This window comes from Mustelus asterias, unplaced genomic scaffold, assembly GCF_964213995.1.
Source record: "Mustelus asterias unplaced genomic scaffold, sMusAst1.hap1.1 HAP1_SCAFFOLD_261, whole genome shotgun sequence".
Classification (NCBI taxonomy): domain Eukaryota; kingdom Metazoa; phylum Chordata; class Chondrichthyes; order Carcharhiniformes; family Triakidae; genus Mustelus; species Mustelus asterias.
The window spans coordinates 56,459-77,147 of NW_027590227.1; the positions used below are offsets into that span (position 1 = coordinate 56,459).

The window sequence follows — 20,689 nt, forward strand, 5'->3', positions numbered from 1 at the left end:
GATTCACTTTGGAAGGCGTAACAGGAATAGAGTACTGGGCTAATGGTAAGATACTTGGGAGTGTGGATGAACAGAGGGATCTGGGTGTCCATGTGCATAGATCCCTGAAAGTTGGCACCCAGGTTGATAGGGTTGTTAAGAAGGCGTACGGTGTGTTAGCTTTTATTGGTAGAGGGATTGAGTTTCGGAGCCAGGAGGTCATGCTGCAACTGTACAAAACTCTGGTGCGGCCGCTTTTGGAGTATTGCGTACAGTTCTGGTCGCCGTATTATAGGAAAGATGTGGAAGTGTTGGAAAGGGTGCAGAGGAGATTTACTAGGATGTTGCCTGGTATGGTGGGAAAATCGTATGAGGAAAGGCTGAGGGGCTTGAGGTTGTTTTTGTTAGAGAGAAGAAGGTTAAGAGGTGACTTAATAGAGGCATACAAGATGATCAGAGGATTAGATAGGGTGGATAGTGAGAGCCTTTTTCCTCGGATGGTGTTGGCTAGCATGAGGGGACATAGCTTTAAATTGAGGGGTGAGAGATATAGGACAGATGTTAGAGGTAGGTTCTTTACTCAGAGAGTAGTAAGTGCGTGGAATGCCCTGCCTGCAGCAGTGGTGGACTCGTCAACGTTGAGAGCGTTCAAGTGGTTATTGGATAAACATATGGATGATATTGGAATAGTGTAGATTAGAGGGGCTTTAGATTGGTACCACAGGTTGGCGCAACATCGAGGGCCGAAAGGCCTGTACTGCGCTGTAATGTTCTATGTTCTAGAAGGACATGGAAGCTTTGGACAGAGTGCAGAGAAGGTTCACCAGGATGCTGCCTGGTCTTGAGGGTGTTGGCTATGAGAAGAGGTTGAATAAACTAGGATTGTTTTCACTGGAAAGACGGAGGCTGAGGAGAGACCTGATAGAGGTCTACAAAATTGTGAGAGGTATAGACAGGGTGGATAGTCAGAGGCTTTTCCCCAGGGTGGAAGTGTCAATTACCCGGGGGGGGGGGGCACAGGTTCATGGTGAGAGGGGGGGAGTTTAAGGGAGATGTGCGGGGTAAGTTTTTCACGCAGAGTGGTGGGTGCCTGGAACGCGCTGCCAGAGGAGGTGGTGGAAGCAGGCACATTAGCAACATTTAAGAGGCATCTGGATGGGTCCATGAATAGGGAGGGAACAGGGGGATACGGACTGGGTAAGGGCAGAAAGTTTTATTTTAGTTTCATTCAGGCATCATGATTGGCACAGGCTTGGAGGGCCGAAGGGCCTGTTCCTGTGCCGTACTTTTCTTTGTTGTTTGGGATCTTATTGAAATGTCTAAAGTTTTGACAGGGCTGTTCAGACTGGATACAGGGATGTTGTTTCCCAGGCTGGGGTGGGGGGGGTCTAGAACAAGGGGTCACAGTCTCAGGATACAGGAGAGGCCATTTGGGACTGAGATGAGGAGAAATATCTTCACTCCTCGGTTGGTGAATCTGTGGAATTCTCTCCCACAGAAGGCTGTGGAGGCCAAGTCACTAAAGATATTAAAAAAGAAATAGATTTCTAGACGATAGAGGTGTCAACGGATATGGGCATTATGGCACTGAGATAGAGGATGAGTCATTATCACATTGAATCATGGAGCAGGCTTGAAGGGCTGAATGGCCTACTCCTGCTCTTATTTTCCACGTTTTTATGTATTCAAGGTTGCCTTAGACCGACTGTTGAGTAACAAGAGAGCACGGACTGAACTTCAGCTGAATGGCAGCTCCTGCCCCTGAATCATGTGTTCTCAAGGGCTGAGATAGAATGGGATTGGAGCTGAGTCTGGAGCCCACATGCAGCAACTGCATCAACACATCTCAGCAATTATGATATCAGACTTGGAGGGAGATAGGTTTTAGATTGATTTCCTTTATTCATCCATTGGATGAAGGCATCACTGACTAGGCCAGTATTTATTACCCATCCCTAATTGCCCTTTGAGAAACTGGTAGGTAAGCTGTCTTCTTGAACCCACTGCAATCTATGTGGTGTAGGTACACCCACAATGCTGTTAGGGAGGGAGTTCCAGGATTCTGATCCAGCGACAGTGAAGGAATGGCCGATATATTTCCAAGTCAGGATGGTGTGTATGGGGCTCAGAGGGGGAACTTGCAGGTGGTGGTGTTCCCCATGCGACGGCCCCCCTTGTCCTTCTCGGTGTAGAGGTGGTGGGTTTGGAAGGTGCTGTCGAAGGAACCTCTATGACTTTGAGCAGGGTGAAATGGGTTAAATTACTGAGGTGGTTTGAGGTGGGGGGGCGGGGGGGAGTGAATTTGTAGATCAGCTTTTATTCCTGAGAGCCCACGAGAGTGGAGTGCATTGTTCCTGATTTTGGGCACCGGGGAAGGAGGTGGGGCAGGAAGGGAGGTGGACCTCTTTGTGGGCCTGGCCAAGCCGTCCATTCATAGGTCGAGGCAGCGTCCATCCTGACCGGTACCTCTCGTGTACAGTTATGTCCACTGCTGGGTGCCCCTGGTTATAGTGTCCGATTGAGGGCACAGCGAGGACTGGGTTTGGCCCCTTTGTTTAGAAACATCCTCTGAGTTTCTGGTCCCTTTGATGCAGTTTCCCTTTAAATGGGCTGCCTTTCAATTCATCCCTCCATTAGTTGAATAAGTTTTTGTTCATCCAAAAGAACCATGAGACTGAAGTGTTTGAAATGTTCAGAGGAAAGCTGTACTCAATCTCCTTTAGAGCAGAGATGGTAAAGAGAAGCTCAGTCCAGTCCTGAGGAAGTGCTGCACAGCTGGAAGTGCCGTCTTTGAATAAGGTATTAAATGGAGGCCCTGTCCGCTCGCCTGCCTGCCGCCCAGCTTGGGTGGAGAGTGGGTGAGTTCCCCTGGCACCCTCGGACCAATATTTAGCTCTCATTGCTGTTTTCACTGCACACTTCAAAAAACCAGTACATGATTGGCTGTGACAGATCTGCGGGTGAGTGATAATTGCAAACCTATTTTTATTGATTAGAACTGTTAAGCCCCTCACCTCTTCTCCCATTTCCATTCGCTCCTCCCCCTTTCGATCCCTCACTCTTCTTCATAATAGTTCCGTGGGATCTTTTGCGTCAAACCAAGCGGAGAAACGGTGTGTTGTCTTAACTTCTCACCCAGAAGACACCGACTCCCTTAGCATTGAGCTGGGGTGTCAGCCTCGATTTGGGTATGGTCAAATCCTCCTCTCAACCACAACCTGGTCACTCAGGAGCTAGTGTGCTACCCCCCACTGTTTATTCATTCATGGGACGTAGCTGTCGCCAGCTAGGCCATCTTTTGATACCCATCCCTAATCTTCCCTCCAGAAGGTGGTGGGTGAGCTGCCCGCCATCTTGAACCGCTGCAGTTCGTGAGGTGTAGGCACACCATGGAGCTGTTAGGAAGGGAGTTCCAGGATTGTTATTGGACATCAGTCAGTCCGTGTGGTGTAGGTACACCCACAGTGCTGTTAGGGAGGGAGTTCTAGGATTGTTATTGGACATCAGTCAGTCCGTGTGGTGTAGGTACACTCACAGTGCTGTTAGAAGGGAGTTCCAGGATTGTTATTGGACATCAGTCAATCCGTGTGATGTAGGTACACCCACAGTGCTGTTAGGGAAGAAGTTCCAGGATTTCCAGCGACAGTGAAGGAACGGCCGATATATTTCCAAGTCAGGATGGTGTGTGTGGGGCTCGGAGGGGGAGCTTGCAGGTGGTGGTGTTCCCCATGCGTCTGCTGCTCTTGGGCCTTCTAGATGTAAAGTAACTTCAGTTCACATGGTGGGAGACTGGGAGAATCTGAGGGTGCTGTGTTAGAGGGCGAGGGGCAGTTCTCCTTCAAATGGAGGTTAAGGGGGAGGTTGAATTGAGCCGTTTGAAAATCGGGAAAGGGGGTTTTGCTACTGGAGTCAATAAGAAGAAATTATTTCCAACGACAGAAGGGCAGGGACCAGTGGGGACAAAGATTGAAGATGATTGGGAAAAGAACCAGAGGGGGCGGGTGAGGGGAGAGGGAATATTCATTTCAGACAGCAGCCAGTCATTGTGATCTGGAAGGCGCTGCCTGAAAGGGCGGCGGAAGCAGATTCTACAGGAACTTTCAAAAGGGACAATTGGAGAAATACTCGATGGGGAAAGAGTTATAGAGAGATGAAGGGGAAGAGAGGGGGTTGATTGGCTCCAGTTTCAGCAAAGCTGGTACAGGTATAATGTGTTGAATGAATTCCCTCAGTGCTACATTGTTCTATGATGGTGGAATAGCAAAACACCCTTGAGGGGCTGAATGGCTTCCTCCTGTTCCTGTGTAATAGGCTCGAGGGGCTGAATGGGGCCTCCTCCTGTTCCTGTGTAACAGGCTCGAGGGGCTGAATGGGGCCTCCTCCTGTTCCTGTGTAACAGGCTTGAGGGGCTGAATGGGGCCTCCTCCTGTTCCTGTGTAACAGGCTCGAGGGGCTGAATGGCCTCCTCCTGTTCCTGTGTAACAGGCTCGAGGGGCTGAAAGACCCTCCTGTTCCTGTGTAACAGGTCGAGGGGCTGAATGGCCCTCCTCCTGTTCCTGTGTAACAGGCTCGAGGGGCTGAATGGCCTCCTCTTGTTCCTGTGTAACAGGCTCGAGGGGCTGAATGGCCTCCTCCTGTTCCTGTGTAACAGGCTCGAAGGGCTGAATGGCCCTCCCACTGTTTGAGAATATCATCGATTATTTTTTAAAATCCTTCTGGTTCACTCATTCCCTTCACAGAATGAAATTTGCTGTTCCTACCCGGCATGGCCTACATGTGACCCACACAGCAATGTGGCTCATCATAACTGCCCCTCTGAAATGGCCCGAACAGTTCAAGGGGTAATCAGGGTTGGGGCAACAAATGCAGAGCTTGCCCAGTGATGTCCACATTTCCGTGAAACAATAAATACATTTTGAATTCCGTTGCTCGCGCCAGATATCGCGGTCATGTCCTGATATCATTGTGCGCTATTTTGGTCAGGGATACCAGAGTTTTAGCTTTCTTTAGCCTTAAAGTTCTGGCTGCAACCTTGATCCAGGGCAAAATGAACTGTCCCGACAGAAATGAAATTTAAAAGGGTGTCTGGGGAACTGGAGGTTTGTGTTTCAATGAGCTACCAAGACACCGTTTGCAGCATCTTTCCCCATTGGGATTTATTTATTACTGTTACAGCTCTGAAGCTGCTTGAGACAACTCCGCAGAACTGTTCCCTTCCTCCCGCCTGCCAACCACTACCAACCCCGAGGGAGCCTAGTGGAAGCCAGGCAGCAAGTAATTGCGTTCTGGGGCCAAGTTTGTCCGGAAGCATATTTCACACCATCTTTCAGGCCACCAGGCGCACACACTCAAGGGTGGAAAATTCAGGCCCATGTTTTTGATCGGGGGCAGGGAGGCGATGGCCTTGTGGACTATCGATCCAGAAACTCAGCTAATGTTCTGGAGATCCAGGCTCGCATTTCCCCACAGCAACTGGTGGAATTTGAATATCTGGAATTAAGAATTCACTGATGACCATGAAACTATTACCGATTGTCAGTAAAACCCATCGGGTTCACTCATGTCCTTCAGGGAAGGAAATCTGTCATTCTTACCTGGTCTGGCCGACATGTGACTCCAGAGCCACAACAATGTGGTTGACTGTCAACTGCCCTCTGAAATGGGCAAGCCAAGGGCAACAAGGGATGGGCAATAAATGCTGGCCAGCCAGCAATGCCCAAGTCCCATGAATGAAAAAAGGCAGGTGAATGAGCTTCCACAACAGTAGTGTAACCATTCACAAGACAGTCTTTAGATACGTTGTCTGGGAGTGGGGTGCAGGGGGGGCATTGCGAAGGCCAGGACCTCACGGGTAGCCTCAGCATTTACCTTCTGACAGTGCGGCACTCCCTCAGTACTGACCCTCTGACAGTGCGGCACTCCCTCAGCACTGACCCTCTGACAGTGCGGCACTCCCTCAGCACTGACCCTCTGACAGTGCGGCACTCCCTCAGTACTGACCCTCTGACAGTGCGGCACTCCCTCAGTACTGACCCTCTGACAGTGCGGCACTCCCTCAGCACTGACCCTCTGACAGTGCGGCACTCCCTCAGTACTGACCCTCTGACAGTGCGGCACTCCCTCAGCACTGACCCTCTGACAGTGCGGCACTCCCTCAGTACTGACCCTCTGACAGTGCGGCACTCCCTCAGCACTGACCCTCTGACAGTGCGGCACTCCCTCAGTACTGACCCTCTGACAGTGCGGCACTCCCTCAGTACTGACCCTCTGACAGTCAGCACTCCCTCAGCACTGACCCTCTGACAGTGCGGCACTCCCTCAGTACTGACCCTCTGACAGTCAGCACTCCCTCAGCACTGACCCTCTGACAGTGCGGCACTCCCTCAACACTGACCCTCTGACAGTGCGGCACTACCTCGTTACTGATCCTCTGACAGTGTGGCACTCCCTCATTACTGACCCTCTGACAGTGCGGCACTCCCTCAGTACTGACCCTCTGACAGTGCAGCACTCCCTCAGTGCTGCACTCCCTCAGTGCAGACCCTCTGACAGTGCGGCACTCCTTCAGTACTGGCCTTCTGACAGTGCAGCACTCCCTCAGCACTGACCCTCTGACAGTGCAGGTCTCCCTCAGTACTGACCCTCTGACAGTGCGGCATTCCCTCAGTACTGACCCTCTGACAGTGCGGCACTCCCTCAGTACTGACCCTCTGACAGTCAGCACTCCCTCAGCACTGACCCTCTGACAGTGCGGCACTCCCTCAGTACTGACCCTCTGACAGTGCGGCACTCCCTCAGTACTGACCCCCTGACAGTGCAGCGCTCCCTCAGCACTGACCCTCTGACAGTGCAGGTCTCCCTCAGTACTGACCCTCTGACAGTGCGGCATTTCCTCAGTACTGACCCTCTGACAGTGCGGCACTCCCTCAGTACTGATCCTCTGACAGTCAGCACTCCCTCAGCACTGACCCTCTGACAGTGCGGCACTCCCTCAGTACTGACCCTCTGACAGTGCGGCACTCCCTCAGTACTGACCCCCTGACAGTGCGGCACTCCCTCAGTACTGACCCTCTGACAGTGCAGCACTCCCTCAGTACTGACCCTCGACAGTGCAGCACTCCCTCAGCACTGACCCTCTGACAGTGCGGCACTCCCTCAGCACTGACCCTCTGACAGTGCGGCACTCCCTCAGTACTGACCCCCTGACAGTGCGGCACTCCCTCAGTACTTACCCTCGACAGTGCGGCACTCCCTCAGTACTGACCCTCTGACAGTGCGGCACTCCCTCAGTACTGACCCCCTGACAGTGCGGCACTCCCTCAGTACTGACCCCCTGACAGTGCGGCACTCCCTCAGTACTGACCCTCGACAGTGCGGCACTCCCTCAGCACTGACCCTCTGACAGTGCGGCACTCCCTCAGTACTGACCCCCTGACAGTGCGGCACTCCCTCAGTACTGACCCTCGACAGTGCGGCACTCCCTCAGTACTGACCCTCTGACAGTGCGGCACTCCCTCAGTACTGACCCTCTGACAGTGCGGCACTCCCTCAGCACTGACCCTCTGACAGTGCGGCACTCCCTCAGTACTGACCCTCTGACAGTGCGGCACTCCCTCAGCACTGACCCTCTGACAGTGCGGCACTCCCTCAGCACTGACCCTCTGACAGTGCGGCACACCCTCAATACTGACCCTCTGACAGTGCGGCACACCCTCAATACTGACCCTCTGACAGTGCGGCACTCCCTCAGCACTGACCCTCTGACAGTGCGGCACTCCCTCAGCACTGACCCTCTGACAGTGCGGCACTCCCTCAGCACTGACCCTCTGACAGTGCGGCACTCCCTCAGCACTGACCCTCTGACAGTGCGGCACTCCCTCAGTACTGACCCTCTGACAGTGCGGCACTCCCTCAGTACTCATTTTACGAGACACGGAAAGTCCTGAGAGGCCCGAGTGAGTGTGAACCAACCAGCAGATTTATTTTACAAATAATGTGTGAACAAAAAGGAGAAGGACATGTACACTGAATTCTAATCTAATCCAGAACATTCTTCATCGCATTCAGATAATGAAAGATGTCACACTGCCCCGGTTGGTGGCAATGTCCACCTTCCTTATCACTGGTTTCTCACAAGTCTGCTCAGTGTTACTTTGAGTGAGTGAGCTGGTCTCCCCACCACACACAACCGTCACGCGCAGCCGTGTGCTGATTCGGAAACGGAATGGTGGTCTTTCTGACCCCTCTTCTGCCTGCCTCCCAGCAGCCCCCATTTGCCAGTCAGGGCGCCAATTGGATAGGGATTCCACCACCATGCCCCGAAACCTCGCTAAAGTGTCAGGACTGGCACTGGTCTTCAGACCCTCTGCGTTTATGTAAATCCTCTCGAGTGTGTGACAACTGGACGGATAGTGGTGTACGCATGGACCAGCCCTCCCCTTTCGGGAGAGCTTGTTAATGTAACAAATCGCCTTTATTTCCTCTCCATGTGGGAGAGAGAGGGACAGATAGTGAGAGAGAGAGAGCAGAGGAGGGAGTCCAACACCTCCCACAAAATAATCCAAGTTATATTGTGGAAAATAATTTTTAAAAATGGTCCAAAGCAGCACTGCACTTGCTCCGGAGCAATTAAAGAGGTGGTGGAGAGAGGGTGAACTACAATGCGACTCACTGACCCAACGTTGCCGAATATATCCCCCCCCCCCCACGACCCTGACCCCGCGAATCCCAGCTGATTTGCCTTGTTGCTAACCCCTTCATGGGTCAGACTGAGAGTGGATGTGCATTGCTTTAAAAATATAATAATTATCGGGTTGTTTGTTGCTTTGCCGCTATTTTCGGGATCCCGTTGTGTGCAAAATGGACACATTTTCCCTCAACCTGTGTCTAATCCCAAACCCACACCTTGCTCCTCCCCCACCTCAGTCAGGTCCTGAGTGCCAGCAATCAACCTGAAGTCCGTCGATCAAGACTCCAGCTATTTTTTGAAAATGTGAAGGCATGCTGACCCAATTTGAGCCTGTCATTGTGGTAGTTTTTATTCTGAGAGGGTTCCTTTAACTTATTGGGAAAAGGTGAATCTCTAGCTAGCACTGCCAGGGGCTAGAGGAGATGGCGGTGCTCAGTATGGGCAGCCATCGCTAGAGTAACCAGCATTAAAATGAATCCAAGCTGAATTTCTTTGTGCGTATGGAGCCCCATGTGTCCCAGGCTTGTTGGAGATGGGGGTAGTGGTGGGATAGTGAGGGGTGGGATAGTGAGGGGTGGGATAGTGAGGGGTGGGATAGTGAGGGGTGGGATAGTGAGGGGTGGGATAGTGAGGGGTGGGATAGTGAGGGGTGGGATAGTGAGGGGTGGGATAGTGAGGGGTGGGATAGTGAGGGGTGGGATAGTGAGGGGTGGGATAGTGAGGGGTGGGATAGTGAGGGGTGGGATAGTGAGGGGTGGGATAGTGAGGGGTGGGATAGTGAGGGGTGGAAGCCACCACACTGGACGGTTTCTGTTGTGTCCTGAAGCAAGCAATTCCAAATCATATCAGGAGGGCTAAAAATAGAGCAATAGTCAGACCCACAAGAGTTTATTTCTCACAATGTTTGCTGTCACTTCCAAAGACCAGGAGCTTCAGTGGCCCCCCTGCCCCCTACTGCCGATGACCTCAATTGGGGGTGAGGGGGAAAGGGGGTTAACTAATCATGTTAACAGTCAGTGAGTCTGTTCATTAACAATTGGAATGGATTCTTCATTACTTCATGAACACTTTGCGTCGTTAATTCAAGTTTCCTACAAACTAGTTTTGTGCCAGCCTCCCTGTAATCAACTACTGGAAAATAAATCTGACTATTTGTCTTAACCTGGAGCCAGCTCGGGATGCAAGATCAATATCAGCTGCCAAGTACAACAGTAGGGGTTTATCCAAGCAGGCATGGCACTCTGCTTTATGTCACTGCATGACTCAAGAAGCAGGTTTTAGTTCATCCGGAGACAAGGTACTGGCTCGCTCACCAGGGGAGGAAGCCACACGGGATAGGGCAGCCCAACCACCGCCACGCTCTCTCTTTCTCTCTCTCTGGCGAAGCTCCTCCCAGGTCTGTCGCGGCTAACGATCGGTGCCGGGTGGGGTGCCCTCCTCCTCGTGCTCCTTCTGGTGCTCCTCCAGCTTGCACATGGTCTTGAAGCTTTTGCCGCAATCTGAGCAGATAAAGAGCTCCACGGCAGCCTCGAGGAATTCCCCATCGGATACGTCGGAGTTCCTGGCCTCATCCTGCTGAACCACCTCCGCATGCTCTGAGCTGCCCAGCTGGAGATGCCCCACCTCCAACTCACTGCAACAGAGGACAGCACAGTCAGCGCCCCGATTTATCGCCCAATTGCCTGCAGGTTTCAGACCCCTCCCCCTGCCCTGCAGCTCCCTCGATACGTCGGCCAGATTCCTCCCACTCCTCACTCAACATCATCAACCCCCCTCTCCCCTGCACTTACAAATGGCAAGTAACACTTGCACCACGAAGTGCCAGGCAATGACCATCTCCGAAAACAGAGAATCTAACCATTACCCCTTGACAATGGCATTACCATCGCTGAATCCCCCACTGTCAACTTCCTGAGGGTTACCATTGACCAGAAACTGAACTGGATCCAGCCATATAAATACTGTGGCTCCCAGAGCAGGTCAGAGGCTGGGAATCCTGCGGAGAGTAACTCATCTCCTGACTCCCCCCAAAGCCTGTCCACCATCCACAAGGACACAAGTCAGGAGTGGGATGGAATACTCCCCACTTGCCTGGATCAGTGCGGCTCCCAACAACACTCGAGAAGCTCGACACCATCCAGGACAAAGCAGCCCCCGCTCGATCGACACACTAACCTCCACCTTCAACATTCACTCCCTCCACCACCGACGCACAGAGGCAGCCGTGTGTACCATCTACAAGATGCACTGCAGCGACTCACCAAGGCTCCTTCAACAGCACCTTCCAAACCCGCCACCTCTACCACCTAGAAGGACAAGGGCAGCAGACACATGGGGAACACCCCCACCTGCAAGCTCCCCCTCCGAGCCCCACACACACCATCCTGACTTGGGAATATATCGGCTGTTCCTTCACTGTCGCTGGGTCAGAATCCTGGAACTCCCTCCCTAACAGCACTGTGGGTGTACCTACACCACATGGGACTGACTGATGTCCAATAACAATCCTGGAACTCCCTCCCTAACAGCACTGTGGGTGTACCTACACCACATGGGACTGACTGATGTCCAATAACAATCCTGGAACTCCCTCCCGAACAGCACAGTGGGTGTACCTACACCACACGGACTGCAGTGGGTTCAAGATGGCAACTCACCCACCAGTTTCTCAATGGGCAATTAGAGATGGGCAACAAATTATGCCGACATCCAGTGAAAGAATACAAAAAGGAGCCCGCGGTCTCACCTGGCGTCTGCACTGTGCAGTAGGACGTGTCTCCCGCTGCGGGAGCCGGCTCCGTACATGACACATCGGTACTTCTTTTCCTTGGTGTGGGTGCGCTGGTGCCGACGGAGGATGGAGGACTGACTGAAATCCTTGAGGCAGATCGGGCACCGGAAGGGCTTCTCGCCAGTGTGGGTGCGCTGATGGGTGGCCAGGTTGGAGAGGCGGCTGAAGTCGCGGCCACAGGTCTGGCAACGAAAGGGCTTCTCTCCGGTGTGGGTCAGCTGGTGCTTGACCAGGTTGGAGGGCTGGCTGAACTCCTTGCCGCAGGTCTGACACTGGAAAGGCCGCTCGCCGGTGTGGGTGCGCTCGTGCCGCACCAGGTTCGACTTGTGGTTGAAGTCCTTGTCGCAGGTTGTGCACTTGAAGGGCCTCTCGCCCGTGTGCACCCGCAAGTGCCTCTCGAAGTGGCATGAGTGCTCGAAGGTCTTCCCGCAATCTGAGCAGATAAAGCCCCGTTGGCCAGGGCGGCAGCGCCTCCGGACGCCTCCCCTACCTCCTGGGGGCCGGAGAATTGCTCGGATGCCCTCTGGCAGCATCTTCTTCTGCCGAGGTGCTGGCTCCTGCTGCTTCTGCTCCTCCTCCTCCATCAGCCTGGGAAGAGAGGGTCCAGAGTTACTGACAAAATTCACTATTCATCCCCAGCATCACCCAGTAATAGAGAGAACACTGGACACCCCATAATATCTAGAACACACATCCCATCCCCTGTAATACCGAGAACACACATCCCATCCCCTGTAATACCGAGAACACACATCCCATCACCCTGTAATACCAAGAACACACATCCCATCACCCTGTAATATCGAGAACACAAATCCTATCACCCTGTAATATCGAGAACACAAATCCCATCACCCTGTAATATCGAGAACACAAATCCCATCACCCTGTAATATCGAGAACACAAATCCCATCACCCTGTAATACCGAGAACACACATTCCATCACCCTGTAATACCAAGAACACACATCCCATCACCCTGTAATACCGAGAACACACATCCCATCGCCCTGTAATACCAAGAACACACATCCCATCACCCTGTAATAGAGAACACACATCCCATCACCCTGTAATATCGAGAACACAAATCCCATCACCCTGTAATATCGAGAACACAAATCCTATCACCCTGTAATAGAGAACACAAATCCCATCACCCTGTAATATCGAGAACACACATCCCATCACCCTGTAATATCGAGAACACAAATCCCATCACCCTGTAATAGAGAACACAAATCCCATCACCCTGTAATACCAAGAACACAAATACCATCACCCTGTAATAGAGAACACAAATCCCATCACAGTTTTTTTTTTTAACTGGTCGGTGCAACATCGTGGGCCGAAGGGCCTGTTCTGCGCTGTAATGTTCTATGTTCTATGTAATAGAGAACACACATCCCATCACCCTGTAATATCGAGAACACAAATCCCATCACCCTGTAATAGAGAACACAAATCCCATCACCCTGTAATAGAGAACACAAATCCCATCACCATGTAATAGAGAACACACATCCCATCACCCTGTAATAGAGAACACACATCCCATCACCCTGTAATATCGAGAACACAAATCCCATCACCATGTAATAGAGAACACACATCCCATCACCCTGTAATAGAGAACACAAATCCCATCACCATGTAATAGAGAACACACATCCCATCACCCTGTAATAGAGAACACACATCCCATCACCCTGTAATACCAAGAACACACATCCCATCATCCTGTAATACCAAGAACACGCATCCCATCACCCTGTAATACCAAGAACACACATCCCATCACCCTGTAATACCAAGAACACGCATTCCATCACCCTGTAATACCAAGAACACACATCCCATCACCCTGTAATACCAAGAACACACATCCCATCACCCTGTAATACCAAAAACACACATCCCATCACCCTGTAATACCAAGAACACACATTCCATCACCCTGTAATACCAAGAACACACATCCCATCACCCTGTAATACCAAGAACACACATTCCATCACCCTGTAATACCAAGAACACACATTCCATAGAACATAGAACAGAACAGTACAGCACAGAACAGGCCCTTCGGCCCACGATGTTGTGCCGACCTTCATCTGAAACCAAGATCAAGCTATCCCACTCCCTACCATCCTGGTGTGCTCCATGTGCCTATCCAATAACCGCTTAAATGTTCCTAAAGTGTCTGACTCCACTATCACTGCAGGCAGTCCATTCCACACCCCAACCACTCTCTGCGTGAAGAACCTACCTCTGATATCCTTCCTATATCTCCCACCATGAACCCTATAGTTATGCCCCCTCATAATAGCTCCATCCACCCGAGGAAATAGTCTTTGAACGTTCACTCGATCTATCCCCTTCATCATTTTATAAACCTCTATTAAGTCTCCCCTCAATCTCCTCCGCTCCAGAGAGAACAGCCCCAGCTCCCTCAACCTTTCCTCATAAGACCGACACTCCAAACCAGGCAGCATCCTGGTAAATCTCCTCTGCACTCTTTCCAGCGCTTCCACATCCTTCTTATAGTGAGGTGACCAGAACTGCACGCAATATTCCAAATGCGGTCTCACCAAGGTCCTGTACAGTTGCAGCATAACCCCACGGCTCTTAAACTCCAACCCCCTGTTAATAAAAGCTAACACACTATATGCCTTCTTCACAGCTCTATCCACTTGAGTGGCAACCATTAGAGATCTGTGGATATGGACCCCAAGATCTCTCTGTTCCTCCACAGTCTTCAGAACCCTACCTTTGACCCTGTAATCCACATTTAAATTAGTCCTACCAAAATGAATCACCTCACATTTATCAGGGTTAAACTCCATTTGCCATTTTTCAGCCCAGCTTTGCATCCTATCTATGTCTCTTTGCAGCCTACAACACCCCTCCACCTCATCCACTACTCCACCAATCTTGGTGTCATCAGCAAATTTACTGATCCACCCTTCAGCCCCCTCCTCTAAGTCATTAATAAAAATCACAAAGAGCAGAGGACCAAGCACCGATCCCTGCGGCACTCCGCTAGCAACCTGCCTCCAGTCCGAAAATTTTCCATCCACCACCACCCTCTGTCTTCGATCAGACAGCCAGTTACCTATCCAATCGGCCAACTTTCCCTCTATCCCACACCTCCTTACTTTCATCATAAGCCGACCATGGGGGACCTTATCAAACGCCTTACTAAAATCCATGTATATGACATCAACCGCCCTACCTTCATCAACACACCTAGTTACCTCCTCAAAAAATTCTATCAAATTTGTGAGGCACGATTTGCCCTTCACAAATCCGTGCTGACTATCCCAGATTAATCCGCATCTTTCTAAATGGTCGTAAATCCCATCCCTAAGGACCTTTTCCATCAATTTACCAACCACCGAAGTCAGACTAACCGGTCTATAATTACCAGGGTCATTTCTATTCCCTTTCTTAAACAGAGGAACAACATTTGCCACTCTCCAGTCCTCTGGCACCATCCCCGTGGACAGCGAGGACCCAAAGATCAAAGCCAAAGGCTCTGCAATCTCATCCCTCGCCTCCCAAAGAATCCTAGGATACATTTCATCAGGCCCAGGGGACTTATCGACCTTCAGTTTATTCAAAACTGCCAATACATCCTCCCTCCGAACATCTATTTCCTCCAGCCTATTAGCCTGTAACACCTTCTCTTCCTGAAAAACATGGCCCCTCTCCTTGGTGAACACTGAAGAAAAGTATTCATTCATCACCTCGCCTATCTCTACTGATTCCATACACAAGTTCCCACCACTGTCCTTGACCGGCCCTAACCTCACCCTGGTCATTCTTTTATTCCTCACATAAGAGTAAAAAGCCTTGGGGTTTTCCTTGATCCGACCCGCCAAGGACTTCTCATGTCCCCTCCTAGCTGTCCTCAGCCCCTTTTTCAGCTCGTTCCTTGCTAACTTGTAACCCTCAGTCGAGCCATCTGAACCTTGTTTCCTCATCCCTACATAAGCTTCCCTCTTCCTTTTCACAAGACATTCCACCTCTTTTGTGAACCACGGTTCCCTCACTCGGCCATTTCCTCCCTGCCTGACAGGGACATACCTATCAAGGACACCCAGTATTTGTTCCTTGAAAAAGTTCCACTTTTCATCAGTGCCTTTCCCTGACAGTTTCTGTTCCCATCTTATGCCCCCTAATTCTTGCCTAATCGTATCATAATTACCTCTCCCCCAATTGTAAGCCTTGCCCTGCCGTCCGGCCCTATCCCTCTCCATTGCAATAACAAAAGACACCGAATTGTGGTCACTATCTCCATCACCCTGTAATACCAAGAACACACATTCCATCACCCTGTAATACCAAGAACACACATTCCATCACCCTGTAATACCAAGAACACACATCCCATCAACCCGTAACAGAGAACACACATCCCATCACTCTGTAATACCAAGAACACACATTCCATCACCCTGTAATACCAAGAACACACATTCCATCACCCTGTAATACCAAGAACACACATTCCATCACCCTGTAATACCAAGAACACACATCCCATCAACCCGTAACAGAGAACACAAATCCCATCACCCATAAAATTGAGAGGGCACATACTGACATCCCATGAAACTCTATCCAGATTATATGCCTCAAAAAAAAAATCCAAATTACAACTCTCTTAATTTCAATATCACACACTGCCCCCAAATAAACCATAATATTCATATCTCACGCTGCCCCAAAAACAGACCATAATATTCATATCTCACACTCACCCTCCCAAAACAGACCATAATATCCATATCACAGACTGTGCCTCAAAAAGACAGCAGAATATCCATATCACGACCCCCAGAAAAAAAAGATAGTATCCATATCACACACTCATCAAAAACAGGCCATAATTTCCATTTCACACACACCCCTTCAAAAACAGGCCACAATATCCATATCAGACATTCCCCCTCATAAACAGGTCATATGTGGTGGGTAAGTTGTTGGAAGGTATTTTGAGAGACAGGATCTACAGGCATTTAGCGACACAAGGACTGATTAGGGACAGTCAACTTGGCTTTGTGAGTGGAAAATCATGTCTCACAAATTTGGTAGAGTTTCTTGAAGGGGTAACAAAGAAGGTAGATGAGGGCAGTGCAGTTGATGTTGTCTACATGGACTTTAGCAAGGCCTTTGACAAGGTACCGCATGGTAGGTTGTTGCATAAGGTTAAATCTCACGAGATCCAGGGTGAGGTAGCCAAATGGATACAAAATTGGCTTGATGACAGAAGCCAGAGGGTGGTTGTAGTGGGTTGTTTTTCAAACTGAAGGCCTGTGACCAGCGGTGTGCCTCAGGGATCAGTGCTGGGCCCACTGTTATTTGTCATTTATATTAATGATTTGGATGAGAATATAGAAGGCATTTGCAGATGACATCAAGATTGGTGGCATAGTGGTCAGTGAAGAAGGTTATCTCGGATTGCAACGGGATCTTGATCAATTGGGCTAGTGGGCTGACGAATGGCAGATGGAGTTTAATTTAGATAAATGCGAGGTGATGCATTTTGGTAGACTGAACCAGGGCAGGACTTACTCAATTAATGGTAGGGCTTTGGGGAGAGTTACAGAACAAAGAGATCTAGGGGTACATGTTCATAGCTCCTTGAAAGTGGAGTCACAGGTGGACAGAGTGGCAAAGAAGGCATTCCACATGGTTTCATTGGTCAGAACATTGAATACAGGAGTTGGGACGTCTTGTTGAAGTTGTACAAGACATTGGTAAGGCCACACTTGGAATACTGTGTGCAATTCTGGTCACCCTATTATAGAAAGGATATTATTAAACTAGAAAGAGTGCAGAAAAGATTTACTAGCATGCTACCGGGACTTGATGGATTGAGTTATAAGGAGAGGCTGGATAGACTGGGACTTTTTTCTCTGGAGCGTAGGAGGCTGAGGGGTGATCTTATAGAGGTCTATAAAATAATGAGGGGCACAGATCAGCTGGATAGTCAATATCTTTTCCCAAAGGTAGGGGAGTCTAAAACTAGAGGGCATAAGTTTAAGGTGAGAGGGGAGAGATACAAAAGTGTCCAGAGGGGCAATGTTTTCACACAGAGGGTGGTGAGCGTCTGGAACAAGCTGCCGGAGGTAGTAGTAGAGGCGGGTACAATTTTGTCTTTTAAAAAGCATTTAGATAGTTACATGGGCACGATGGGTATAGAGGGATATGGGCCAAACGCGGGCAATTAGGACTAGCTTCAGGGTTTAAAAAAAGGGCAGCATGGAACAAGTTGGGCCATGCTGTAAACCTCTATAACTCTGACACACAATCCCCCTCAAATTCAGAGATAATATGCATATCACACATTAACACTCAAAAGGAGAGCATAATATCCATGTTATATACACTCCCCCACCCTCTCAAAAAAGACCATAACATCCATATCTCATACACTTCTCAAAAACAGACCATAATACCTATATCACACACTGTCCCACAAAGACAGGCCATAACATCCATATCACACACTACCCCTCAAAAACAAAGCATAATATCCATTTCACACACCCCTTCAAAAACAGACCATAAAACTGTATCAGACTCTCACTGCAAAACTTGCCATGTTATCCATATCACACTCCCTCAAAAAAACAGCGTAACATCCATATCATGCACTATCGCTCAAAAACAGATCATAATATCCATATCTCTCTTACCTCCTCAAAAACAGAGCAAAATATCCATATCAGGCTTCCCCCGAAAAGCAGGCCATATTATCCATATCACACACTTCCCCTGAAAAGCAGAGCATAATATACATATCACTTCCCCTCAAAAACATTGCATAATATCCATATCACACTCTGCCCCTCAAAAAAACCCCCAGAATATACAGATCACACACTACCAATCCAAAACAGACTAGAATATCCAAAAAACAGAGAATAATATCCATATCACACACTCCCCCTCAAAAACAGACCATAATTATCCATATCACACACTACCCCGCAAAAACGCACCATAATATTCATATCACACACTACCCATCAAAACAGACCATAATATCCATATCAGACACTCCTCAAAAAGAAAGCATAATATCTATATCACAGACTACCCCTCAAAAACAGAACATAATATCTACATCAGTCTCCCCCTCAAAAACAGACCATAATATCCACATCAGTCTCCCCCTCAAAACAGAGCAAAATATCCATATCATACTTTCCCCCTCAAAAAGCCATAATATCCATAATCAGACACGTGCCCTAAAAGGGCCATAATACCCATATCACACTCCCCCTCAAAAACAGACAATAATATCCTCATCACAGATTACCCCTCAAAAACAGGCCATAATATCCATATCTCACACACTTCCTCAAAAACAGAGCATAATATCCATATCACACACCCCCCCACAAAAATGGAGCATAATATCCATATCACACACTCCCCCACAAAAACGGAGCATAATATCCACATCACACACTCCCCCTCAAAAACCGAGCATAAAGTCATCCATTTTGGGAGGAATAACACCAAAATGGACTATTGTTTAAATGGTAAAAAATTGCAGCATGCTGCTGTGCAGAGGGACCTGGGTGTCCTTGTGCAGGAATCACAAAAAGTTGGTTTGCGGGTGCAGCAGGTAATTAAGAAGGCAAATGGAATTTTGTCCTTCATTGCCAGATGGATGGAGTTTAAAAACAGCAAGTTTATGTTCCAGCTGTATAAGGTGCTGGTGAGGCCACACCTGGAGTACTGTGTACAGTTTTGGTCTCCTTACTTGAGAAAGGATATACTGGAGGGGGTACAGAGGAGATTCACTAGGTTGATTCCGGAGTTGAGAGGGTTGGCTTATGAGGAGAGACGGAGTAGACTGGGGCTATACTCATTGGAATTCAGAAGAATGAGGGGAGATCTTATAGAAACATATAAGATTATGAAGGGAATAGATAAGATAGAAGCAGGGAAGTTGTTTCCACTGGCGGGTGAAACTAGAACTAGGGGGCATAGCCTCAAAATAAGAGGGAGCAGATTTAGGACTGAGTTGAGGAGGAACTTCTTCACCCAAAGGGTTGTGAATCTGTGGAATTCCCTGCCCAGTGAAGCAGTTGAGGCTACCTCATTAAATGTTTTTAAGGCAAGGATAGATAAATATTTGAACAGTAAAGGAATTAAGGGTTATGGTGAGTGGGCGGGTAAGTGGAGCTGAGTCCACAAAAAGATCAGCCATGATCTTATTGAATGGCGGAGCAGGCTTGAGGGGCCAGATGGCCTACTCCTGCTCCTAGTTCCTATGTTATGTTCTTATTACTACATCTGTATCACACTCTTTCCCCCCTCCCCACAAAAAAAACAGCATTATATTCACATCACACACTCCCCTCAAAAACAGGCCATAATATCCATATCACACGCTACCCCTTAAAAACAGAGAATATCATACACTCCCCCTCAAAAACAGCAAAATATCCATATCAAACACTACCAATCAAAAACAGACCATAATATCCATATCTCACACTCCTCAAAAACAGAGCTAAGTATCCATATCGCGCACTATGAAAAACAGGCCATACTATCCATATCACACACTTCCCCTGAAAAGCAGAGCATAACATACATATAACACATCCCCCTCAAAAAACAGACCATTATCCATATTACACACTACCCCACAAAAACACCATAATACCCATATCACACACTACCCGTCACAACAGACCATAATATCCACAGCAGACTCCCCCTCAAAAACAGACCATAATATCCACATCAGAGTCTCCCCCTCAAAAACAGAGCAAAATATCCATATTACACTCTCCCCCTCAAAGAAAAGCCATAATATCTATATCATACACTCGCCCTCAAAAACAGACAATAATATTGATATCAGAGATTATCCCTCAAAAACAGGCCATAATACCCATATCACACATTCGCCCTCAGAAACAGAATGCCTCAAAAACAGACAATAATATCATATCAGAGATTATCCCTCAAAAACAGATCATAACATCCATATCACACTCCCACTCAAAAACGAGCATAATATCCATATCACACACTAACCCTCAAAAACAGGCCATAATACCCATATCACACACTCTCCCTCAAAAAAGAGCATTAAATCCATACAACACACTATCCCTCAAAAACAGACCCTAATATCCATATCAGCCTCCCCCTGAAAAATCAAGCCATAACATCCATATTACACATTCCCTTG

The 20,689-nt window shown here is 48.9% G+C and overlaps 1 protein-coding gene across 1 annotated transcript in view; it reads right to left on the reverse strand.

The window, feature by feature from the left end:
- LOC144485989 (uncharacterized) overlaps positions 1-20,689 on the reverse strand; it is an 87,155-nt gene that overhangs the window by 48,292 nt on the left and 18,174 nt on the right. The window contains exons 2-4 of the mRNA XM_078204087.1: positions 18,168-18,246; positions 11,415-12,047; positions 10,081-10,301 (exon numbers count right to left, since the gene is read on the reverse strand). Coding sequence (XP_078060213.1) covers positions 10,081-10,301; positions 11,415-12,043 — 850 coding nt within the window. The 5' untranslated portion in view covers positions 12,044-12,047; positions 18,168-18,246. The remainder of the gene's footprint in view (positions 1-10,080; positions 10,302-11,414; positions 12,048-18,167; positions 18,247-20,689) is intronic.